Genomic DNA, 25,203 nt, shown 5'->3' with positions numbered 1-25,203 from the left:
AGTTTCATTGGAACAGTTTTCAAATGTGGGACCCTGAAGTTTTCTGCTTCTTCTGAGATGATAAGAGATGAAGCAGAAGAACTTTTGAGTTCCTTTAACAAAACAAAATGTAAACTAAAGAAGTTAGAGGGGAAAAGTGGGATAACCCTTTTTACTATAATTAGGTAAGTATAACTTTTGACATTTTTCCTATCTAGGAAGTATAAATAACCTGAGGAGCTAGTAGAGCGTATTTAAAATTTTCCAAATGAAAAGGGAGTTTTAAAATTAAGGTGATGATGATGATGCCTGATATGTATTATTATATGCCAGATAATGTTCTAACTGCTTTTACATGTATTACTTTATCTTCACTAACAATTCTAGGAGGTAGGGTAATGTCATTATCTCCAATTTATAGATGAGAATTTTGAGCATGGTTCCTTCATGTGCCCAAAGTCCTATAACAAATAATTGCAGAACCATGATTTGAAGCCAGGCAGGGGAGTTCATAGCTTCTGTATTTTGAAGTGTTATTCCTCATTGCCCCTCAGTTCCCAGCCACCACTATTTACTCGTTTCTGTGCAGCAATGGTCTATTCCAGGTTGCCCACTTTTCTTGGACCATCTGGTTTTTTACAAGATGCCTATACTTACAGAAGGATAGATCCTCATCAGTTAGGCAGTTTATTCTTTCCATACTTCACTGGTTCTTTATTTAAAGGACTATGTTCAATAAAACAAAATAATAACAAAAATGAAACTATAATCCTTTTTAGGTCAGGAGCCAGGGAGAACCTTCCAACAGTGTTGCCTTTTGTTAAATTCTTTGTTCCCACTTTTGGGCTCAGCCTAAAGTACAATAGCAGTCTAATACATTAGAGTCACATTTGTAGGTCAGTACTATAAATACTACTTTCCATACTCTCCTGGTTGGCCAAAATAGATACACATTTTGCTTAGTAGTAACTATTATTCTGTAATTTTGTCACTTTTGCTTTATCACCTTGGGGGCTATAGATGAACTTCTGAAGTAAACATTTCCTCCTAGATTTTACCAATTTGTAGGAGGCTATTATTATACAATACCAATGTCTTGTAGTTAGGCATGTATCCATGTCCTACTTTAGGCAAGAATTTTGTGTGGCTTAGCCTTATTAGATAACATTGCCTAATGAAGCATGGCTGGCAACTTTTTAATCTTGATATATGAATTTGTTACTTTTTATTTTTGTACAAGTAGAACTTAAAAGGATATTGTTAGTGTTTTAATTCCGATTTTACTATGCCCTCTTATTTTGTACATTGCTGGATTGTATTTTTCTTCATGACAGCCTGTTATTAAATTACTCATAAATTACTGAAGTGGAAAATTAGAAGACTGACTTGCTGAAAACAGCAGTATTAGGTCTATGAGTTACGCTTATTTGATACCTCCATAGCAGTATTAAGAGAAATTAGTTGGTGATAGTTGAGAAAATGTCACTGAAGGAGTCTTTAATTAAAATCTTTATATCCTTACTTAACAAAATTGCAGATATTAGTGAGTTGGAAGTATAATAGAAACTTAAATTCTTTATATTGCAAGTTTTGATAAAGTACAGAAGCAACTAAAGACTCTCAAGTCTTGGCAAAAACAATTGTCTTTAGTTGTGCTTTTCCCCAGAAGGAGATCTGTTTGTAGGAAAGATTTATTCAACATTTGTTCTAAGAGCAGAATGAATAAAGAAGACATGATCATTGTTATAAAGGCACTGTTACAAAGAAGAATTCTTGATTTTCTTAGCTGCCCATTAACTACAAAAGAGCCCTATTAGATGTCAATGACAAGAGTAGATTTCTAAAATAAGTAGAAGAAAGTTTCTATAAACCAGAATGTCTGCTTTTAAAATATTCTTATCCTAGGCATAATTTTTTCAGTTCATGCCTGGTTAAGGATAAAGTATATGTCTGATTTATGGACTAGGTTATATTTTTTGAGGAATGGGGAAAAATGTAAATAAAAAGGTAACTTAGATTATAAATTATTGAGCTTTTCATAATATTTTCTAATTCTCTAAAAGTTATATTTAAGCCTTTGCTTTTAAAGATTAGTTTTAAAATCAAGTTTTTTTTTTCCCCTAGTGGATTAAAAAGTGAATAATGCTGGGCGCAGTGGCTGACACCTGTAATCCCAGTACTTTGGGAGGCCAAGGTGGGCAGATCACGAGGTCAAGAGTTCGAGACCAGCCTTGCCAACATGGTGAAACCCTGTCTCTACTAAAAATACAAAAATTAGACGGGCGTGGTGGCACACGCCTGTAGTCGCAGCTACTTGGGAGGCTGTGGCAGAAGAATTGCTTGAACCTGGGAGGCAGAGGTTGCAGTGAGCCCAGATCGCGCCTCTGCACTCCAGCCTGGGTGACAGAGCGAGACTCTGCCTCGAAAAAAAAAAACAAAAAGTGAATGTAATTTACTAAGTGAAGGCTTGTTTTTGCCTGTACTGTTAATGGAGATGGGATGAATATTGTGTTTTAAATTTTGTAGCATAAAAAAAATTTAGAATTCCTTTAAGCCAACCCTCGCTATATCAAACATCTTTCTATTAACCTAACCTGAGGGGAACAGTCTCCCTTTTCTTAACTTCCAAGACCTCTGTGAATGAAACTTCTTTATTTTAAGTGTCTAGGACTAAAATCTGAATAGTGGATTATTTGAACAGAAAAGCTGAAAACAAAATAATCTAAAACAGTACTCCCAGACCCAGCAAAACTATTTCACTGTGATGCTGTTTTCAACAGCTGGACTACAAGCAACAGCAAAGCATTCTGGATTCCCTGTGAGGATGGATAATGCTGTACCAATTGTACCCCAGGCACCAGCTGCTCAGCCACTACAGATTCAGTCAGGAGTTCTTACGCAGGTAAAAGCTAGAGCAATGTGGATACTCAATATTGCTAAACACTGTTGAGATTCAGATATTTTGTCCTAGAAAATGGTATTTCGTTTGACTCTAAGATCTTTCTTGGTCATGATTCAGTGGACTTAAAATGAAACATCTCTATGGAACAATATACTCATTCCTAACACTATTGCAACTGTGCCATTGTCTTCCTTAGACTTGCAGGGAAAAATATCCAGACATTCTTGAGAAATGGTCTTCTGAGTAAGTTTAGTTTAATTTTGCGGGATGAAGTGTTTTTTTTGTTGTTGTTGTTTTTTAAATGTTGGAGCTCATATAAAGATAAGTATATATGCAGCATTTTGATTCTAAAATATAAGGTTCCACTTTTGCACCCTTTGTGTCCCTTTTGCTCACTCTTAGAATATCACAGTTGAGAGGCTGGATCACATCAGGATGCCCCTTCACGTATTACATTCCTTCATTCTTTGTGTTTAACCAGACTGTAGAAAGCTTTAAAACTTTATACTTGCTATGGAATGTTCGACTAAGATGATAGAGAAAATAGTGAAGTATTTAAATAGCAACAAACAGTATATTTTATATTTTATATATAAATGTTTGTGGCCTATGACACATAGGAAATTCTCAAATCCAAAAACCCTATTTTGTGAACAGGAGGAAGAATTCTTAATAAATGTCTTTGTTTCATAGAACTGATGCCCTGAATCTAGCCCAAGGAGGATTCCTATATTTCTTTGTTTTAGGCCATTGGCATTTGACTTTGTGGGCCAGTGCTGTACAAAGTTGAAGGGGGAAAGTCGTGTTTGGTATATGCATTTTAGGTACTATCAAATTACTGTTCATTGTCAGTAATAACTTGGGGGGAATGAGAACCCTTCTGAATCCAGATGTCCTGCCTCCGTGTTTGTTTCACTCACCTGCCTAATCTACGTTTCAGGGAAGCTGTACACCACTAATGGTAGCAACTCTCCACCCTCAAGTAGCCACCATCACACCGCAGTATGCGGTGCCCTTTACTCTGAGCTGCGCAGCCGGCCGGCCGGCGCTGGTTGAACAGACTGCTGCTGTACTGGTAATTCCCCTCACTTGATTGTGTTACTAACGGAGTTTCTTTGGTTTCTTTCTTTTTTGTTTTTTCCTGTTTGTTTTTGTTCTGTTTTTTCTGGTTTATTTTTCAAAAAAAATTTTTAGCTTAGTCTTTGCAGAGGGCATGGAAGCATGTGCCATCTTGTGGCTGTGTTCTTGCTACATCTTTTAATGTCTCATTGTTTTCCTCCCCAACATTTGCTGTAGCACTGTCTGACTGATGGTTATATGGCTCTGTAAGGAGCCAGATCCCTTGATTCTTCTTTGCCAGCCTAGTGTGATAAAAGCTCTCAATATAGCCTCAGAAGAGCTTCAACACTGTTACTTGTTTTCTGCCTTATCTTTTACCCTCTGATCCTTGAGCATGAAGGAAGTGGCCTTTAATTTGGCTCAGCTACAGGTACCCGGATGGCCAAAATTGAACTCCTTGGCAAGGTAGCTTTCTCCTTTTTTTGCTGTTTTAAGGTTCTAAAACTTTTCTGCACGTGGAAATGCTTAAGATGCTTTTAATTTATTATCAGTTGATATTAACCATCTTTCTATGGGCACATGAAGATAGCTCTTTTTGCCACTCATGATCAGTGGCAGCTTATATCTTACATTTAAAGATACTCCCCTTTAGAATGTAGATCATATTGGAGGTCATATTGTTGGTTGAAATTAAAAGTGAACACATTTTTAGGAGTTTTGGGAGGAATTAATTATTTTACAAATAGGTCTTTATACAAAGGTTGAAAGTATGGCCAACAAACTATGCAAATACATATGCAAATATAATATCTTTGTTATTAAAAGTCATGGGGAATAGTTACTTAATATAGCTGCAGTTGTAGTATTGGGCTTAGAGATAGAAAAAACAAACAAGACTTTGAAGTGTGTTTCAGGATTTGTAACCTTAAGAGTGATTTTTTGGATGTGTTTTGGTTTATTTGGGGAGTTAGAATTATTTATTGGATATCCAGCATTTTATCATTTGAAATTTAAAATTAGGTAAGCATCCAAAAACCTGAAAGGCACTATTGAATCCTGTTATTTCTCTGTTTTCAAAGTTGCTTTAAATTTCTTTTGTTGCTTCTTAAGTATTCATGTGAGTGAAAACACTTCCAGAAACATACTTTGGTTGGAATTTGGTTTTCAGTTTAAAAGTCTTTGTCACTTCCAGATTAATTTTCTTGTGAGCGTAAAACCTGAGTGTGAGGGAGTCAGATATGTTTCCAACTCGATTGATCGAAGCCGCTGCTTTTAACTCACTCATCTGTAGTTTCGAGGTTGGAATGCTAGTTGACACTTCTCCTTTGCTGCTTCTCTTAAGTTTGCACTAGCCATTTGCTAAGCTTTGCATATTTTTGTTCTTCCTCTGTCAAAACAGTTCGTCGCTTGGAACGCCAGATTTCTGCCTCACATTGGAATGTTATTTCTTGCTTTGTATTAAACTACATGCTTTGTCTTGTGCAGGTGTTGGCTTATGGAAAGACGCATGGTGTGACTTAACATACTTCTTTTATTTTTTGTTTTGTTTTGTTTTGTTTTAAATTCTGCTTATGGTAGCAGACGTGTTTGCAGTTTCTCTGCTTTGAAGGCTTCTTGTTTGGAACCAGTATTTGTAACAAGTGGATCTGTTACTTGCAGAAATATTTTTAAAACAGTGTGTTGATGGCCTTGCAATTTGAAATTCAAGAAACAGAACCATATGTACCCAGGCATTGTAGGTAATCGTACTGCAGAATTCAAGTTTAAAAAGGAAACTTCCAAATCTGTTTCCATTTTTTTTCAAAAAATGCCAGAATTTCTGTGAGGAAGAAGTACAGAAAACATTTGTTGCTCAGTTTATTGCAAGTGACATGGCTTTTTAAAAACTAGAAATCGTGCTTTCTTGTAGTGATTAGTTTTTATGTGGAAATATTCCTGCAAATGATACATAAAAACATATTTTAGGTAACTATTAGAAACAAAGTATGATGCTTTCTGCATCTGTTTCACAAAGATCTTACTTTTAGCCTTATTTTGAAATTCTATTATGTGGCTATAAATGATGAGGTTAGCTTTTTCTTGCTGGCGTAAGATTTTTTTCCCAAAAGGATTAGGCCTTTGGTCATCCACATCTGGCTCCATTTTCCAAGTACTACCCTTTGAAAAAAGGGAACAGCTCTGCCCTTTGTTTTATGGGTTGAATTGATCTGATATCTTATCTGATTGGCAGTCAGATTAAAAAATTTTTAATCTCCAGGGAGTCCTCTTAAGTCTTTCTAGGGATATATTTTAGAATTGTTGCGAAAATGAAACTCCAGCATTTAACCAGCTCTTATCTCTGAACCTTCAGACTCCTTTTCTCTACAGTATAATAGAAGCTCTTAACCGCAGGGATCTTCTTTTCTTTAATACCAGGGTGGTCAGGTTATGGGGGTGGGTGAAAGAAAGCAGTATGTTTTCTTTCCCCATTCATAAGACTTGTAGCTTTGAGCCCCTCTGACTTTTCTTTTTTAATCTCTGCAAGTTAACAATCTACAAGCAACTTCTTTTAAGATATGAATTTTTCTTTCTTTAAAAAAAACAGAAGAAAAAGCCAAGAATGAATCAAGTCTGGATGTTTTTTGTGTGTGTTTCCTTACAGCAGGCGTGGCCTGGAGGGACTCAGCAAATTCTCCTGCCTTCAACTTGGCAACAGTTGCCTGGGGTTGCTCTACACAACTCTGTCCAGCCCACAGCAATGATTCCAGAGGCCATGGGAAGTGGCCAGCAGCTAGCTGACTGGAGGCAAGTGTCCTGTGTTACTCTGGGAGATTTGTAAGGGCAGATCCCATAGGGTGGGAGCACTTGATAATAAGGAGAGACTAGTAAGAAAATAAGGAAAATTTGACTCTGTTGGAATCCTTTAAGAACCCGTATCAGGCTAGGAGACGGTGTTATAAGAAAACTTTGAATATAGGAAAGCAATAGGTTCTTAAGAATCATTTCTTCCAGATTTTTTAAAGAGAGTCTTAAGTGATTAGAAACCATACAGTGAGATCCTAAAGCCTGATAATCTAGGTCCCCGACTTTATTTTTTATAATGAAAATCCTTTTTTCTTTTTTTTAATTTTTAATTTTTGTGGTTACATAGTAGGTATGTTTGTTTATGGGGTACATGAGATATTTTGACACAGGCATGCAATGTGAAATAAGCACATCATGGAGAATGGGGTGTCCATCCCCTCAAGCGTTTATCCTTTGAGTTACAAACAATCCAGTTATACTCTTCAAGTCATTTTAAAATGTACAATTAAGTTATTACTGACTGTAGTCACCTATTGTGTTATCAAATAGTAGGTCTTACTCTTTTTGTGTGTGTGTGCGCCCATTAACCATCCCTACCTCCTCACTAACCCTCCACTACTCTTACCAGCCTCTGATAACCATCCTCCTCTCTATGTCCATGAATTAAATTGTTTTGATTTTTAGATCCCATAAATAAGTGAGAATATGTGGTTTGTCTTTCTGTGTCTGGTTTCACTTAACATAATGAACTTGAGTTCCATCCATGTTGTTGCAAATGACAGGATCTCATTCTTTTTGTGGCTGAATAGTACTCCATTGTGTATATGTACCACATTTTCTTTATCCATTCATCTGTTGATGGACACTTAGGCTTCTTCCAGATCTTATTGTGAACAGTGCTGCAACATAGGAGTGCAGATATCTCTTTGATATACTTATTTCCTTTCTTTTGGGTATATACCCAGCAATGGGATTGCTGGATCGTATGGTAGCTCAATTTTTAGTTTTTACAGGAGCCTCCAAACTGTTCTCCATAATAGTTGTACTAACTTACATTCCTACTGTGTACAGTTGTTCCCTTTTCTCCATATCCTTGGCAGTGTTTATTGTTGCTTGTCTTTTGGATATAAGCCATTTTAACTGGGGTGAGATAATATCTTATTGCAGTTTTGATCTGCATTTCTCTGATGATCAGAGATGTTGAGCACCTTTTCATATGCCTGTTTGTCATTTGTAAGTTATCTTTTGGAAAATGTCTATTCAAATATTTTGCCCATTTTTTGATCGTATTATTAGATTTTTTTTCCATAGAGTTGTTTGAGTGCTTACATATTCTGGTTATTAATCCCTTATCAGATGGTAGGTACTCAACTTTAAAAAAATAAAATGCAGTTGCATTTTGGCTAATTGCTTTTGATGTCTGTTTGGTCCTGATTCTTCAGTGGTTTTGGAATTCACTCTTCTCTCTTTCTTTCTGTTGGTACAGGAATGCCCACTCTCATGGCAACCAGTACAGCACTATCATGCAGCAGCCATCCTTGCTGACTAACCATGTGACACTGGCCACTGCTCAGCCTCTGAATGTTGGTGTTGCCCATGTTGTCAGACAACAGCAATCCAGTTCCCTCCCTTCGAAGAAGAATAAGCAGTCAGCTCCAGTCTCTTCCAAGTGAGTCTTTGTTACAGCTGATAGTTAAAACTGTGCCAATTTGAGAGATATGTTGCCTTGCATTTGGAGTATTTTATAGACATATCATATAGATATGAAGCAGCAAGTAGCTGCCAAATTGAGAAAGAGCAAATCATTTCATCTGCACATGTACACCAGGTGTGTCCTGGTTATGATCGTCCTTTCTCTCTGCTGCCACTTTGAATCTGGGGCATTTTATGATGCTTTTATTTTACTTTACAGAGTGAAATTTAGTCCTGGGATAAAGGACTTATACCAGTAAAATGTCTTTTGTATTTTGGTGTTCTTGTCCCTGGAAACTCTTGCCAGCATCAGCATGGTGCTTATTTTCATTGGAACTTGTATAGTTAAATGTATTTGCTTAATGATTATGTAAAAAGGAATCAACGAGTAAATTGGAAAGCAGTCTGGGGAAAAGATGTACAATTTGGAAGGCCAAGAACTGAATCATCTTTCCATGTGAACTTTTCCTACAGGTCCTCTCTAGATGTTCTGCCTTCCCAAGTCTATTCTCTGGTTGGGAGCAGTCCCCTCCGCACCACATCTTCGTATAATTCCTTAGTCCCTGTCCAAGATCAGCATCAGCCCATCATCATTCCAGATACTCCCAGCCCTCCTGTGAGTGTCATCACTATCCGAAGTGACACTGATGAGGAAGAGGACAACAAATACAAGCCCAGTAGGTAAGATAAGTGAATGGTTCCTAGCTCTGTTGGTCTTAGACTGTTGGCTTCAGGCAAGTGGGCCCAGTTTGGCCTGTGAAAGAAAGGACCAGCAGGGCACGGTGGCTCACGCCTGTAATCCCAGCACTTTGGGAGGTTGAGGCCAGAAGATCACCTGAGGTCAGGAGTTCAAGACCAGCCTGGCCAACATGGCAACACCCTATCTCTACTCAACATACAAACATTAGCGGGGCGTGGTAGCACATGTTTGTATCCCAGCTACTCGGGAGGCTGAGGCAGGAGAATCACTTGAACCCAGGAGGCAGAGGTTGCAGTGAGCTGAGATCGTGCCACTGTACTCCAGCCTGAGTGACAGAGCAAGACTGCATCCCCTTCCACCCCCATCCCAAAAAAAGGGCCGAAGAAAAAGGTATTTTGGAAGCATAGCCTTCGATGGGGCTTTTGGTGTTGGGCATACAGAAGAGGGAATGACCTCTTGCTTTTACCTAAGAAGGTAGGATTCACACATGAAAGTAACTTAGGAGACTTTACAGAGTCATACATAAATGAAGTTTAAGTGAACTTGGAAGAGAAAATTTAGAATGAATTTAGAGCCTGTTAGTTCAAAAGGACCAATTGTAAGATGGTAGAAGCAATATATAGGAGGTGTTAGAGGTGTGGACTCTGAAGTCATTCTGTCCTGGGTCTGAATCCTGTCTTCACCACTTATCACTTCTTGTGTGACCCTGGGCAAGTTCATCATCTCCATATTCCTTAGTTCCCTCATTTGCAAAATGGTGTTAATAGTACCTACTTCATAGGATTGTTGTAAGGATTCAGTGAGATGTATGTAGAGCATGAGAGTAGTGCTTGATACATAAGTACTCAGAAGTTAACTGCTGCTAATATTACCGTTGTTATTACCATCTTTATCATCATTGTTATCATGGGAGAACCAGAGACAGATCATCTAAGAAACATTGCTTAAAAGGGCAATTGAAGCTCGGTTTGGTGGCTCATGCCTGTAATCCTAGCACTTTGGGAGGCCAAAGTGGGAAATCACTTGAGCCCAGGAATTTGAGACCAGCCTGGGAAATATCATGAGATCTCATCACTACAAAAGATAAAAACAGTTGGGCATGGTGGTACACACCTGTAGTCCCAGCTACTTGGGAGGCTAAGATGGGAGGATAGCTTGAGCCCAGGAGGTTGAGGTTGCAGCGAACTGTGATCACTCCACTGCACTCTAGCCTGGGTGACAGAACAAGACCCTGTCACACACACAAAAAAGAACAATTCAATTTTCATGTATTTTTCTTTTCCTCAGCTCTAGCCTGAAGCCAAGGTCTAATGTCATCAGTTATGTCACTGTCAATGATTCTCCAGACTCTGACTCTTCTTTGAGCAGCCCTTATTCCACTGATACCCTGAGTGCTCTCCGAGGCAATAGTGGACCCGTTTTGGAGGGGCCTGGCAGAGTTGTGGCAGATGGCACTGGCACCCGCACCATCATTGTGCCTCCACTGAAAACTCAGCTTGGTGACTGCACTGTAGCAACCCAGGCCTCAGGTAAGTATATCTTCACAACTTGAGTTGAATTCTCCTTTGATGTGTGTATGCTTAAATATTTTGCCATAATCCACTTATGTTAGTGGTAGAGACCAGTGGTGTAGACATTCTTAAAGAGTCCTTAATTCAGAAATCAGTTCCCTGCACAATGTGAAATTATTTTTGGCCATCACTTTATCTTCCTGTGTTTATTTTGCTTGGATTAATGCACAAATGAGATTGTAGTCTCAGAAACACATTCAGTGCTGATGGGAGAAAGCAGACGAGACCTGTGATATTGCCAGAAGTATTAGGCAATTAGGTTTGCCATAGGTGATTTGAATTCGGCAATTGAGATGTAGACAGGAGTTGATAATACTGAAAATGACTACAAAAGTGTTTTGGAAAACAGTTATATTCTTAAGATTTTTTTTCTCACCCAGTGTCATAGCAGTGATGCTTTTGTTGGTTTTATTACCAACCCAATTACTTCCATCTTCTTTGCTCTGATAGATACTGGACTTAGGCTCCCTGGTTCAGTTATTGTGTTAGTTGGGTAATAGCTGCAGTAACAAATCCTAGATTTTTGTAGCATAACATAGTAGAATTTTAATTCTCTCTCATATAACTTCTTGGTACAAGTGTTTGATTCTTGAGCATCCAGTCAGAAGGAGAAAGTTTAAAGGAGGCACACACATGTTTTAATCTCTTTAGCCTGGAAATAAGTGGAAATAGAGTGAATACTTCTCACATGGCCCCACCTAAATGCAAGTGAGCCAGGCAATGTAGTTTTGTCAAGGTAGCTGCTTTTCAGTGACAACTTCATACCAAGAAAGGGGTTGGTGAAGTTTAGGTATCAACATAAACCTGGGCCATACCTGTAAAAATTATGTTTTATTGTGTATTATCTTACTGCCATAGACATAAACAGGGTTATAATTTGAGGGTATTGTGTTACGCCTCTGTGTGATTCTTTTCGGAAGTAGACAGTTGTCCCATTGCAGACAAGGGAGAGAGCTTCCTGATGCCAGGCTACTGAACAGAATTATTAGGACCTCCGTGCGCTCTTGGGTCCAGAGAATATAGGTTATCACATGAAACACCGAATAGATGCTCTGGTTTTCCTAATGGGAACACAGAAGCAAGCAAAATTTCACATTCAGCTGTCCTGTAATTTCTTAGAATTTGAAGCCAGTTAAGTGCCCAAGATATAAGTTTGCCTTCTTTTAAACCCTCTTGACACTTTAATATCCTAAGAATTACCAATAGCTTTCTCAGCTTCATATTGTCATTTCTGTGCTTGTTTAATCCCTTCCTACATAAACTATAAACTCTTAGAGAGAGGGACGGTGTCTTAGCATATTTGTATTTCCAGTCCTTCCTTGTATATAACTATATTATATTATTGTATATAATCAATATTATAATATTTATAATATTGATTTAAGTGAACAAATCTCCTATGTGGAGATTTGTGCCAAGACAGAAAAGAAATGGGTGATACAGGTTATTTTCTTCTGGGGTAAATAGAATTGAGGAAGTAAGACATACATGAGACCTTAACGCTTGCAAACTGCATACAAATGTGGACTAATTAATATGATGCCATCTGAGGTTAGCTCAGTGATGTCTACTCATAACTATTAAGCCTGATGCTTTTTTAGGTCTCCTGAGCAATAAGACCAAGCCAGTAGCTTCAGTGAGTGGGCAGTCATCTGGATGCTGTATCACCCCCACAGGGTATCGAGCTCAACGCGGGGGGACCGGTGCAGCACAGCCACTCAACCTTAGCCAGGTAAGCGCTACGGGCTACTGCCTTCTCTTTGGGCCCTGCACTGTTGTTACTTTCTGGAGAACCCTGCTTCTGGCTGGATGCTGAATAAAGCCAAATGAAGCCCCTTTTGTGTCAAACAATTTTGTGTTCTATGGCTTACATCGTACTGCATGTGCTGCATCTCATCATTCATTCTTTGTGTTCGGGATGTACATTCTAGGTTTTCCATCAAACCTCCCTAAGTCTACCATGGAAGGTTAGAGAAACGTCTGGGATTTAGAAAGAGCCTGGGAAGTTTAACCATGTCTGTAATAGGCGTATGCTTTGAGACCAGATTCTCTTTATCCCTCAGGCCATAAGTAAGCTGATCCTTACCTTGTTTACTTGAGTCAAGAGACTGAAAAGCTCACTGGCCACCAAATTCAACTGGTTCTAGGTCCTGCTTGTTGCTGAAGTCTGGGATTTGGGACTTCCCCACTCTTCGAATGTCCCCTGCCCCAACCCACCCTTCTGCTTCTCTCGTTACTTTATTTGTGTTCATTCTTAGAGGCTAAAATTCAAGTGCTTGTATGATGTCCACCAGTAGTGAGAAAGTTCAATATGAGAGAGAGTGTGTGAGAGCACATGCAAGTGAAAATGTAAGTTTGAGTTAGTGTATGTATTTTAGGCTCCACATTTCAAGAGGGGTATGAAGAACTTAGAGGAGAAGAACAAAAGAAAGCAATGGTAAGAAATAAAGGTTAGGAAAAATTCAAATTTACTGATTCCAGAATAGGGTGAGTTGAGTCACCAGTTATTAAATTGCAGGAGTGGGGAACCCTATGATCTCTTGATTCTCCCTCTTCCTGTCATACTTATAAGCAAACTGCTGTTACCTGAGCCAGTTAGGATCTATCTTGCTAAGAGGCAGAGGGAGGGGTGGCTGATTTCTGACAGCATTCAATGCCAGTCTGGGAGATTATGTGCTATACCCATTCAGAAACAGTACAAGTCAGGACCTGAGCTCTTAACTTGGCCTTTCGTGCCCTGAACCAGAGTGACCTCAAGATTCCTCACTTCCTTCTTTCTTCCAGAACCAGCAGTCATCGGCGGCTCCAACCTCACAGGAGAGAAGCAGCAACCCAGCCCCCCGCAGGCAGCAGGCGTTTGTGGCCCCTCTCTCCCAAGCCCCCTACACCTTCCAGCATGGCAGCCCGCTACACTCAACGGGGCACCCACACCTTGCCCCAGCCCCCGCTCATCTGCCAAGCCAGGCTCATCTGTATACGTATGCTGCCCCCACTTCTGCTGCTGCACTGGGCTCAACCAGCTCCATTGCTCATCTTTTCTCCCCACAGGGTTCCTCAAGGCATGCTGCAGCCTATACCACTCACCCTAGCACTTTGGTGCACCAGGTCCCTGTCAGTGTTGGGCCCAGCCTCCTCACTTCTGCCAGCGTGGCCCCTGCTCAGTACCAACACCAGTTTGCCACTCAGTCCTACATTGGGTCTTCCCGAGGCTCAACAATTTACACTGGATACCCGCTGAGTCCTACCAAGATCAGCCAGTATTCCTACTTATAGTTGGTGAGCATGAGGGAGGAGGAGTCATGGCTACCTTCTCCTGGCCCTGAGTTCTTAATATTGGGCTATGGTGAGATCCTCCTTTACCCTCTTGAAACTTCTTAGCCAGCAACTTGTTCTGCAGGGGCCCACTGAAGCAGAAAGTTTTTCTCTGGGGGAACCTGTCTCAGTGTTGACTGCATTGTTGTAGTCTCCCAAAGTTTGCCCTATTTTTAAATTCTTTATTTTTGTGACAGCAATTTTGGTACTTGGAAGAGTTCAGATGCCCATCTTCTGCAGTTACCAAGGAAGAGAGATTGTTGTGAAGTTACCCTCTGAAAAATATTTTGTCTCTCTGACTTGATTTCTATAAATGCTTTTAAAAACAAGTGAAGCCCCTCTTTATTTCATTTTGTGTTATTGTGATTGCTGGTCAGGAAAAATGCTGATAGAAGGAGTTGAAATCTGATGACAAGAAAAGAAAAATCATTACTTTTTGTTTGTTTATAAACTCAGACTTATTTGCCTATTTTATTTTAACAGCAGCTTACACAAGTCTGTATTTTTACTATCAGGCATTTCTCCTCAAAATCTCATCTTTGTTTATTGGACATTTAAACTTACAGAGTTTCAGTTTTGTTTTAATGTCATATTATACTTAATGGGTAATTGTTATTTTTGCAAAACTGATTACGTATTACTCTATGTTACTATTGGGATTCTCTCAATTGCTCCTGTGTGTGTTATAAAGTAGTGTTTAAAAGGCAGCTCACCATTTGCTCGTAACTTAATGTGAGAGAATCCATATCTATGTGAAAACACCAAGTATTCTTTTTAAATGAAGCACCATGAATTCTTTTTTAAATTATTTTTAAAAAGTCTTTCTCTCTCTGATTCAGCTTAAATTTTTTTATTGTAAAAGCCATTAAGGTGGTTATTATTATATGGTGGTGGTTGTTTTATTATATGCAAAATCTCTGTCTATTATGAGATACTGGCATTGATGAGCTTTGCCTAAAGATTAGTATGAATTTTCAATATTACACCTCTGTGTTTTGCTCATCTCTCCCTTCTGTTTTATGTGATTTGTTTGGGGAGAAAGCTAAAAAAACCTGAAACCAGATAAGAACATTTCTTGTGTATAGCTTTTATACTTTAAAGTAGCTTCCTTTGTATGCCAGCAGCAAATTGAATGCTCTCTTATTAAGACTTATACAATAAGTGCATGTAGGAATTGCAAAAAATATTTTAAAAATTTATTACTGAATTTAAAAATATTTTAGAAGTTTTGTAATGGTGGTGTTTTAATATTTTACATAATTAAATATGTACATATTGATTAGAAAAATATAACAAGCAATTTTTCCTGCTAACCCAAAATGTTATTTGTAATCAAATGTGTAGTGATTACACTTGAATTGTGTACTTAGTGTGTATGTGATCCTCCAGTGTTATCCGGGAGATGGATTGATGTCCCCGTTGTATTTAAACCAAAATGAACTGATACTTGTTGGAATGTATGTGAACTAATTGCAATTATATTAGAGCATATTACTGTAGTGCTGAATGAGCAGGGGCATTGCCTGCAAGGAGAGGAGACCCTTGGAATTGTTTTGCACAGGTGTGTCTGGTGAGGAGTTTTTCAGTGTGTGTCTCTTCCTTCCCTTTCTCCCTCCTTCCCTTATTGTAGTGCCTTATATGATAATGTAGTGGTTAATAGAGTTTACAGTGAGCTTGCCTTAGGATGGACCAGCAAGCCCCCGGGGACCCTAAGTTGTTCACGGGATTTATCAGAACAGGATTAGTAGCTGTGTTGTGTAAATGCATTGTTCTCAGTTTCCCTGCCAACATTGAAAAATAAAAACAGCAGCTTTTCTCCTTTACCACCACCTCTACCCCTTTCCATTTTGGATTCTCAGCTGAGTTCTCACAGAAGCATTTTCCCCATGTGGCTCTCTCACTGTGCATTGCTCCCTTGCTTCTGTGAGAATTCAGGAAGCAGGTGAGAGGAGTCAAGCCAATATTAAATATGCATTCTTTTAAAGTATGTGCAATCACTTTTAGAATGAATTTTTTTTTCCTTTTCCCATGTGGCAGTCCTTCCTGCAAATAGTTGACATTCCTAGTAAAATATTTGCTTGTTGAAAAAACATATAACAGATGAGTTTATACCAAAGAGCCTATTGTATTGCTTACCATGTCCCCACACTATTGAGGAGGAGTTTTGTGGTGCCGCTGGTGACAAGGAGCTCACAGAAAGGTTTCTTAGCTGGTGAAGAATATAGAGAAGGAACCAAAGCCTGTTGAGTCATTGAGGCTTTTGAGGTTTCTTTTTTAACAGCTTGTAGAGTCTTGGGGCCCTTCAAGCTGTGAAATTGTCCTGGTACTCTCAGCTCCTGCACGGATCTGGGTCAAGTAGAAGGTACTGGGGATGGGGACATTCCTGCCCATAAAGGATTTGGGGAAAGAAGGTTAATCCTAAAATACAGGTGTGTTCCATCTGAATTGAAAATGATATATTTGAGATATAATTTTAGGACTGGTTCTATGTAGATAGAGATGGTGTCAAGGAGGTGCAGGATGGAGATGGGAGATTTCATGGAGCCTGGTCAGCCAGCTCTGTACCAGGTTGAACACCGAGGAGCTGTCAAAGTATTTGGAGTTTCTTCATTGTAAGGAGTAAGGGCTTCCAAGATGGGGCAGGTAGTCAGTACAGCCTACCAGGAACATGTTGTGTTTTCTTTATTTTTAAAAATCATTATATTGAGTTGTGTTTTCAGCACTATATTGGTCAAGATAGCCAAGCAGTTTGTATAATTTCTGTCACTAGTGTCATACAGTTTTCTGGTCAACATGTGTGATCTTTGTGTCTCCTTTTTGCCAAGCACATTCTGATTTTCTTGTTGGAACACAGGTCTGGTTTCTAAAGGACAAATTTTTTTGTTCCTTGTCTTTTTTCTATAAGGGACAAGATTTGTTGTTTTTGTAAGAAATGAGATGCAGGAAACAAAACCAAACCACATTCCTGCCCCCAGTCCAATAAGCAGATACCACTTAAGATAGGAGTCTAAACTCCACAGAAAAGGATAATACCAAGAGCTTGTATTGTTACGTTAATCACTTGACTAGCAGTGTGTGGCTTTAAAAACTTTAGAGATTTTTCAGTCTTAGTCTGCAAACTGGCATTTCCGATTTTCCAACATAAAAATCCACCTGTGTCTGCTGAATGTGTATGTATGTGCTCAGTGTGGCTTTAGATTCTGTCCCTGGGGCTTAACATTGTTGGCCCTGACAGAAAGGGAGGAAGCCCGGTGAATTTAGTGAGCAGCTGGCCTGGGTCACAGTGACCTGACCTCAAACCAGCTTAAGGCTTTAAGTCCTCTCTCCGAACTTGCATTTCCAGCTTCTTCCTTTCCAGGTGAGAGAAGAAGCCGGGAAGGGTTCAGTGTAGCCACTCTGGGTTCATAGGGACACTTGGTCACTCCAGAGTTTTTAATAGCTCCCAGGAGGTGATATTATTTTCAGTGCTCAGCTGAAACACCAACCCCAGGAATAAGAACTCCGTTTCAAACAGTTCTGGCCATTCTGAGCCTGCTTTTGTGATTGCTCATCCATTGTCCTCCACTAGAGGGGCTAAGCTTGACTGCCCTTGGCCAGGCAAGCACAGTAATGTGTGTTTTATTCAGCATTATTATGCAAAAATTCACTAGTTGAGATGGTTTGTTTTAGGATAGGAAATGAAATTGCCTCTCAGTGACAGGAGTGGCCCGAGCCTGCTTCCTATTTTGATTTTTTTTTTTAAAACTGATAGATGGTGCAGCATGTCTACATGGTTGTTTGTTGCTAAACTTTATATAATGTGTGGTTTCAATTCAGCTTGAAAAATAATCTCACTACATGTAGCAGTACATTATATGTACATTATATGTAATGTTAGTATTTCTGCTTTGAATCCTTGATATTGCAATGGAATTCCTACTTTATTAAATGTATTTGATATGCTAGTTATTGTGTGTGATTTAAACTCTTTTTGCTTTCTCCCTTTTTTTGGTTGTGCGCTTTCTTTTACAACAAGCCTCTAGAAACAGATAGTTTCTGAGAATTACTGAGCTATGTTTGTAATGCAGATGTACTTAGGGAGTATGTAAAATAATCATTTTAACAAAAGAAATAGATATTTAAAATTTAATACTAACTATGGGAAAAGGGTCCATTGTGTAAAACATAGTTTATCTTTGGATTCAATGTTTGTCTTTGGTTTTACAAAGTAGCTTGTATTTTCAGTATTTTCTACATAATATGGTAAAATGTAGAGCAATTGTAATGCATCAATAAAATGGGTAAATTTTCTGAATCGTGGCTGTTTTTGACTTCTGTTATAGGATATAAAGGGGATCAATAAATGATGTCTTTGAAAGTGGCTAAGCATATTATATTTGAACATCAGTAGAGTACTAGAGACAATTTCATTCTTCATACAAATCTCCATACTGGAAATGAATAGGGTTTGGCAGGGAATACTTCCCAAGAATGCAGTGTCCAGGGCCCTTACTTCACATCATCTGGATCTGACACTTTGAAAGAGGTAGAAGACATCTGAGACAGGCTAATTAAGCTTTGTTTCCTAGTGTATTTTGCCAAATAGCAGTAGCAGAATGAAAAGATGAGTCACCACAGGAAGCTGCTATTTTTCCCCTCCTTTCAAGCTGTACCGTTAAGAGTCATGGTCCTTTTTAGAGAAGGAACCTCTCTGTCAGATTCTCTTTTTTTTTTTTTTTTTTTTTTTTTTTTGAGGCAGAGTCTTGCTCTGTCGCCCAGGCTGGAGTGCAGTGGCACTATCTCGGCTCACTGCAAGCTCCGCCTCCTGGGTTCACGCCATTCTCCTGCCTCAGCCTCCCGAGTAGCAGGGACTACAGGCGCCTGCCACCACGCCCGGCTAATTTTTTTGTATTTTTAGTAGAGACGGGGTTTCACTGTGTTAGCCAGGATGGTCTCGATCTCCTGACCTCGTGATCCACCCATCTCGGCCTCCCAAAGTGCTGGGATTACAGGCTTGAGCCACCGCGCCCGGCAGATTCTCTTGATTCTAAAGTGAGTAGAATTTCTTCCGATAAAGAAATAGGGGGTTGTTTGGATTAACGACTGCAGGTCTCTGAGTAAATGCTCTATTTGATTTTTTTTTTTTTTTTTTTTTTTACCTGTGTGTCAGGCCATGTCTACCTTATGGTGGCCATTAATTCATTTCGGATGCTCCTGCAGCCTTAGTTGGGGTATGGAAATGAGAAACACTCAGAAATACCCTTTTGGACCACAACCGAGAGAAATAACCAACAGTCTTTTCTCCCAGTAGTAAGGGGGTCAGAATACACTGATTGAGACTGCAACAACATACATATATGTATATGTATTTCAGATTCCGCCCCCCCCCACAATAAATGAATGTATAGTAAATTAATGTGAACTCATTGAACACTCCTCAGTTTTGGTGAGAGAATATACCTGGCCTCTTTCAAGCAAAGGAAAGCCATGTAAAACAGCGCTGCTGTCAGCCTTACTTCCAGACAATCAAGAGTTAATTTACTACTCAGTGACCTCTTTTTTTTTTTTTTTTTTTTTAATCTCAGTTATATTTTCCTTGGGCTAAATCAGAGAGATATTTGCATAGCCAATCCAAGCCTATCCAAAGTAGTAATTGGATAGTCTTGGGGGAAATCTGCATTTTAGTGGTGAAAACCCCTGTAAATTCAATATATTTGGCTTTTGTGGAAAATTTTCCTCGTGGGGTGAGTCTAAGCCTTAGTTTATTAATCATGAGAGATGACACTAGGTGCTTAGCACAAGGTGGCGCCAATGAGCTTTAGAATAAGTTGGGCTTGACCACTTGGGCCTTTTTTTTCCTGCTTCCTCCCCTCAAATCTCACCTCCCCAGCTTCGAGCTTCTACTGAACAAGGCTGAAAACAACCCACTCATTGCAGGGAAGGGAAGGATTAATGAAAGATGTCAGTTTCTTAAGAAGTCAGCACTGGTGAAACTTTCCTGAAACAGGAATGGCGTTTGCTGAGTTTTCTGTGGGGTCTCTGCTTCCTGCAGCTAGCTTTCCTGCTTGACTGCCCAGAGGCCTCTGCCTTTGGGTTTCCATCTCTTTCCCCTCCAGGGGGGCCTACAGCCTAGGCGGGAGGAGGTTAAGGCTTCTGGCTGCTGTGCAATGGGGCCATCTGTGTTTGATCAATCCTGGCGGAAAGGAGGGGGTGGGGATTGTAAAGAGACTGAAAGCATTCCAGAGTAGTGAGAGAGACCCAGAGATCAGAAAGAGAGAAGGCACCGCCCCCACCCCGCCTCCAAAGCTAACCCTCAGGCTTGAGGGGAAGAGGCCGACTGTAAGTTCCTTCTACTCTGGCACCACTCTCCCGGCTGCCATGGGGCCCAGCACCCCTCTCCTCATCTTCTTCCTTTTGTCATGGTCGGGACCCCTTCAAGGACAGCAGCACCACCTGGTGGAGTACATGGAACGCCGACTAGCTGCTTTAGAGGTGAGGGACCCCCTTCTAGCCCAGCCTAGAAGGATTCCAGGTCTATTGGTTCAACCAGTTTGTTAGGGATCTGGGGATAACAAGAAAGGGCTCTGTAAGACTCTACAGAAAATTCTCCCTTAATAAGAGGACCTTCAGAATGACAAGCCCTCCTCTTTCCCCACATAGAACAATTCCAAAGCAAATAGACTTTTGCGTTTTAACTCTGGGATTAGATAGAATAAGGGGGCAGAGTGGAAACGAGAACCAAGATTGTGGGGCCGCCTCTCCGGAGGAGCTGATGATTCTGTTGAAGTTGGAGGTTCCCAGGGAATCTATAATTTCCTGTCTTTTTAACAGGTTGAGATCTGTAGCATTTTAGTTCCCAGAGGATAATTGCTAAGGGAGCAGAGACCTCTTCACACCTTCATGCGCTTAGACCTGCCTAGAGGCTCAGGTGACTCAGTGGCACTGCTCACAGAGAACGCGGGCTGGAGGACACGGAGTCGGGGTAGGGGCCTAGGTGAATCTCAGTTAGGCTCTTCACACATTTAGCACCTCTGCACATCTGGTTTCCTTTTCTGCAGGAATGGAAGGGGATATTGAAGCCTGGCTGAGTTTTCTCTTTTTTTCCCATTCCTGACTCCCGAGTTGGGCCTCTCCCTGCCTGGGAGTTGTAACCCTGCAGCCTCCCTCCTGATCCCCCATCCCTTCAGGAACGGCTGGCCCAGTGCCAGGACCAGAGTAGTCGGCATGCTGCTGAGCTGCGGGACTTCAAGAACAAGATGCTGCCACTGCTGGAGGTGGCAGAGAAGGAGCGGGAGGCACTCAGAACTGAGGCTGACACCATCTCCGGGAGAGTGGATCGTCTGGAGCGGGAGGTGGACTATCTGGAGACCCAGAACCCAGCTCTGCCCTGTGTAGAGTTTGATGAGAAGGTGACTGGAGGCCCTGGGACCAAAGGCAAGGGAAGAAGAAATGAGAAGTATGATATGGTGACAGGTAAATGATCTAAAAGCAGGCCCCTAAATCTCTCAGAACTGATACTCTTCCTTCCTAGCTTCTTACTCTTTTTTTCTCTTTGTCCCAGTCCATTGTGGCTCTGTCTTCTGGAATCTGTTTCAGGGAAACCTCTGTAATGCCAGGTCTATTAAGGAGAGGTTCCGGGGATCCAGGCCGCTGTGGTACCTGCCCTTTCTCAATTCTCCCTAAGAGTGGAGGCATCCACTGGGCAAATGCTCACTATTCTCCAGATCGCCCACCCTGGGGGAGTTCCTGCTGGAGGCATCTAATTCTTGCCTCTATTTCCTTTTCCTGTGCTTTTCTCATCAGACTGTGGCTACACAATCTCTCAAGTGAGATCAATGAAGATTCTGAAGCGATTTGGTGGCCCAGCTGGTCTATGGACCAAGGATCCACTGGGGCAAACAGAGAAGATCTACGTGTTAGATGGGACACAGAATGACACAGCCTTTGTCTTCCCAAGGCTGCGTGACTTCACCCTTGCCATGGCTGCCCGGAAAGCTTCCCGAGTCCGGGTGCCCTTTCCCTGGGTAGGCACAGGGCAGCTGGTATATGGTGGCTTTCTTTATTTTGCCCGGAGGCCTCCTGGAAGACCTGGCGGGGGTGGTGAGCTGGAGAACACTTTGCAGCTCATCAAATTCCACCTGGCAAACCGGACAGTGGTGGACAGCTCAGTATTCCCAGCAGAGGGGTTGATTCCCCCATACGGTCTGACAGCAGACACCTACATCGACCTGGCAGCTGATGAGGAAGGTCTTTGGGCTGTCTATGCCACCCGAGAGGATGACAGGCACTTGTGTCTGGCCAAGTTAGATCCACAGACACTGGACACAGAGCAGCAGTGGGACACACCGTGTCCCAGAGAGAATGCTGAGGCTGCCTTTGTCATCTGTGGGACCCTCTATGTCGTCTATAACACCCGTCCTGCCAGTCGGGCCCGCATCCAGTGCTCCTTTGATGCCAGCGGCACCCTGGCCCCTGAACGGGCAGCACTCCCTTATTTTCCCCGCAGATATGGTGCCCATGCCAGCCTCCGCTATAATCCCCGAGAACGCCAGCTCTATGCCTGGGATGATGGCTACCAGATTGTCTATAAGCTGGAGATGAGGAAAAAAGAGGAGGAGGTTTGAGGAACCAGCCTTGTTTTTTGCATCTTTCTTACTCCCATACATTTATATTATATCCCCACTAAATTTCCTGTTCCTCATTCTTCAAATGTGGGCCAGTTGTGGCTCAAATCCTCTACATTTTTAGCCAATGGCAATCAAATTCTTGCAGCTCCTTTGTTTCATACAGAACTCCAGATCCTGAGTAATCCTTGTAGAGCTCAAAGAGTCAAAACCGTCAATGTTCCCTCCTGCTCTCCTGCCCCACGTCAACAAATTTCAGACTAAGATGACCCAGACCCAGAGCACTGACCTTGTATGGGGGCAGGCCCCAGGAGCACGCAGCAGTGTTTTGCCCTCAGAGTGATTTGGGGAGGGAGAAATAGGAGGAGACGTCCAGCTCTGCCCTCTCTTCCTCACTCCTCCCTTCAGTGTCCTGAGGAACAGGACTTTCTCCACACTGTTTTGTATTGCAACATTTTGCATTAAAAGGAAAATCCACTACTCCTCTCTTGTGTGTGTTTGGGTAGCCCTCAGATCAAACTTCCCCCTGACCATCCATTTTCTCCCTCCCAACCCAACCGCACTCCTTGAGCCATATTAAGGACTTGGCTGGGCTCCCTTTGCTGAGGAAGAGTTTACAGTGAGGCGCCTGGGGGAAGCGGCAGAATCCCGCCACTTTAGGAGGCTGGGCAAAAGGCCTCCTTCCACACCCACTGCCATCCACAGCAGCCAATCCACAGCAGCCATCCCAGAACCTCAGTGGCACCGTGCCTCTGACTGAGAGACACTGGGGCCCAGGGCAGAGCTTCCAATTCCGATTCTCAGAGGATTTTGAAGTACAAAATGGATGTTAGTTGCATTGCAGTCTAGGGTGGAAACCAGAGCCCTGAATGCCTGCCTGTGTTTTTAGTAAGAACTGAAGTTTCTCCTCTAAAGCGGACTCTGCCCCGCACCCCAGACCTCTCCACTCCCACCTCCAGCGTTGCGCTCCTGCAGGGCCAGGTTGCACAATCGTTCTTGGTCTAAACTGCTCTGATTTTCCTGCTGCCACAGCGTCTGCGGTTTGGGCAGGGAGGAGGGGCAGTGACCATGTCCCAGATGTTGGCCTTACCCGGTCCGCAGCCTATTCCTGCTTTCCTCTTCTCCACCCTCATCATCCTCACCTACCCACTCCAGCCCTGAACCTGGCCAGAACCCGTCAGGACTTCTGGAAACTTAACCCTCTCTGGCCCATACCCTGGCCTCTGGTGTTGGATTGCAGAGGGTAATCTGGGGAAGGGAGAAGGGAGAGGAGGAGGAAGGCTCCGGGCTTTGGACTCCAGTCTCCAGGAATCTGCTGATTTCTGCACCAGGCTCCCATCCCGGCCTCACCCTCACTGCTTCGTGCTCAGCGCGCAGGGGCAAGGCTGGCTGATGGGCAGGATCCACTGCTTTTATGAGGAGTCCACCTCAGGCAGCCCTGGGGGTCCTCTTGGTTATTTGCCCTAGCCAAGTGCGAGGAAGGGGCACAGCCTTCTCCCCAAAGCACAGCCTGCCTTCCCGCCCCGGGTGGGGTGGCTCCGTCAGGGCCCTGTGAGCCTCCCTTTGTCTTTTTTTCTTTTCTCCTCAGGCAGAGCTGCTCCAGATACAGGTTGATGAGGAAGGGGAAAGACAGACAGTGAAGCGCCTCACAAAGGCGCTATTGTAGGGAGCCTGGGGCAGGCAGGGGCTCTCTCCCATTCAGTTCTCTCCTAATGTGGGGCTGGCAACAGTAATCACCACCTGTCAGCCCACGGAAGGGTCTGCCCACGGAACAGCTGGCTGCGGCGCACGTGGTGCACAGGGAGGGGCTGAGGGGGAAGGGCATTCTGAGCGCAGGCCTGGAGAATGGGGTCTGGGCCACAGGGCTGGCAGCGCAGCGTGGGGACTGTGGGTGCCCCAGGTGGAAAGGGAGCTTGTCTGCTCCCTGGCGTGACTGTGTGTTGTGGGTGAAGGGTGCTTGTGTGTGGCAGAGGTCCCTGTCTGCTCCCTGGTGTGACTGTGGGGTTGGTGGGGGGGGGGGGGGGGGGCGGCACTGACAGTGTGTGGTAGAGGTGCTTGTCGTCTCCCTAGTGTGACTGTATGTGTATGTGTGCCCACGTGTGGCAGGGGAGCTTGTCTGCTAGCTGTGTAGCTGTGTGTGACGGGAGGCTGTAGGGTAGGGTTGTGTCTCTGGAGTGACCTTGTTAGAGCACCAAACACCAGGAGCTGCTCTGATGCCCTTGATGAGAGCATAACCTGAGACTCCGGGTGTATAAGTGATGTCAAGGAACGTGTATTTGAAGTACATTCTTAACGCCTTGTCACTTCCATGAAAACCAGGTAACCAGCTTCTTCCGCGTTACATGTGTGTGCTCGTCTTTGTGGCATCTATCTTTGCCTGATTCCACCTCCATGAGAAAGAAAAAAAAAGCAAAAAGCATCTTTTCTTTTTTTTAGGCTTACAATTTCTCTGGAAAAGTTCATTCAGGCTTTTCTGAAAGGGCAGAAATCTCTGGGGCCTTGTCATTTATTACTTTTCTCTTCTTTCTTTTTGGCTTCTGTGCAACAGCTAGTGCTATTTTGGAAGCATTTTGGAAGGTGAGTAGAACTATGTGGGCGGAT

General features: G+C 42.2%; 2 protein-coding genes across 6 annotated transcripts in view; both read left to right on the top strand.

Annotated features, from left to right (window-relative positions):
• The window catches only part of HIPK1 (homeodomain interacting protein kinase 1), a 49,295-nt gene extending 31,002 nt beyond the window's left edge, over positions 1-18,293 (top strand). For 3 of the 5 annotated variants that reach the window (XM_073008468.1, XM_037998063.2, XM_007977497.3), the window contains exons 9-16: positions 2,760-2,881; positions 3,822-3,956; positions 6,582-6,724; positions 8,211-8,393; positions 8,891-9,097; positions 10,404-10,645; positions 12,289-12,419; positions 13,472-18,293. In XM_073008468.1, coding sequence (XP_072864569.1) covers positions 2,760-2,881; positions 3,822-3,956; positions 6,582-6,724; positions 8,211-8,393; positions 8,891-9,097; positions 10,404-10,645; positions 12,289-12,419; positions 13,472-13,960 — 1,652 coding nt within the window. In that variant the 3' untranslated portion in view covers positions 13,961-18,293. Of the gene's footprint in view, positions 1-2,759; positions 2,882-3,821; positions 3,957-6,581; positions 6,725-8,210; positions 8,394-8,890; positions 9,098-10,403; positions 10,646-12,288; positions 12,420-13,065; positions 13,125-13,471 lie in introns of all 5 variants that reach the window. The other 2 variants (XM_037998064.2, XM_037998061.2) reach the window with 2 other exon arrangements.
• A 1,973-nt stretch (positions 18,294-20,266) lies between these two features.
• Positions 20,267-23,082, top strand: OLFML3 (olfactomedin like 3). The gene is made up of 3 exons (XM_007977492.3): positions 20,267-20,470; positions 21,166-21,451; positions 21,782-23,082. Exons 1-3 carry the CDS (start codon positions 20,357-20,359, stop codon positions 22,600-22,602), a joined length of 1,221 nt encoding a protein of 406 aa, XP_007975683.1. The 5' UTR covers positions 20,267-20,356; the 3' UTR covers positions 22,603-23,082.
• Positions 23,083-25,203: the final 2,121 nt, after the last annotated feature.

The sequence above is a fragment of the Chlorocebus sabaeus genome, chromosome 20 (genome assembly GCF_047675955.1).
Source record: "Chlorocebus sabaeus isolate Y175 chromosome 20, mChlSab1.0.hap1, whole genome shotgun sequence".
Lineage (NCBI taxonomy): Eukaryota > Metazoa > Chordata > Mammalia > Primates > Cercopithecidae > Chlorocebus > Chlorocebus sabaeus.
This window is presented reverse-complemented; position numbering and strand designations above follow the sequence as displayed.

Excerpts from the sequence above, each read along its gene's own strand:
- OLFML3 (XM_007977492.3), top strand. The coding sequence starts at position 20,357 with ATGGGGCCCAGCACCCCTCTCCTCATCTTCTTCCTTTTGTCATGGTCG. Across the intron at positions 20,471-21,165 it reads GCCGACTAGCTGCTTTAGAG|GAACGGCTGGCCCAGTGCCA; the intron begins GTGAGGGACCCC and ends CCATCCCTTCAG. Across the intron at positions 21,452-21,781 it reads GAAGTATGATATGGTGACAG|ACTGTGGCTACACAATCTCT; the intron begins GTAAATGATCTA and ends TTTTCTCATCAG.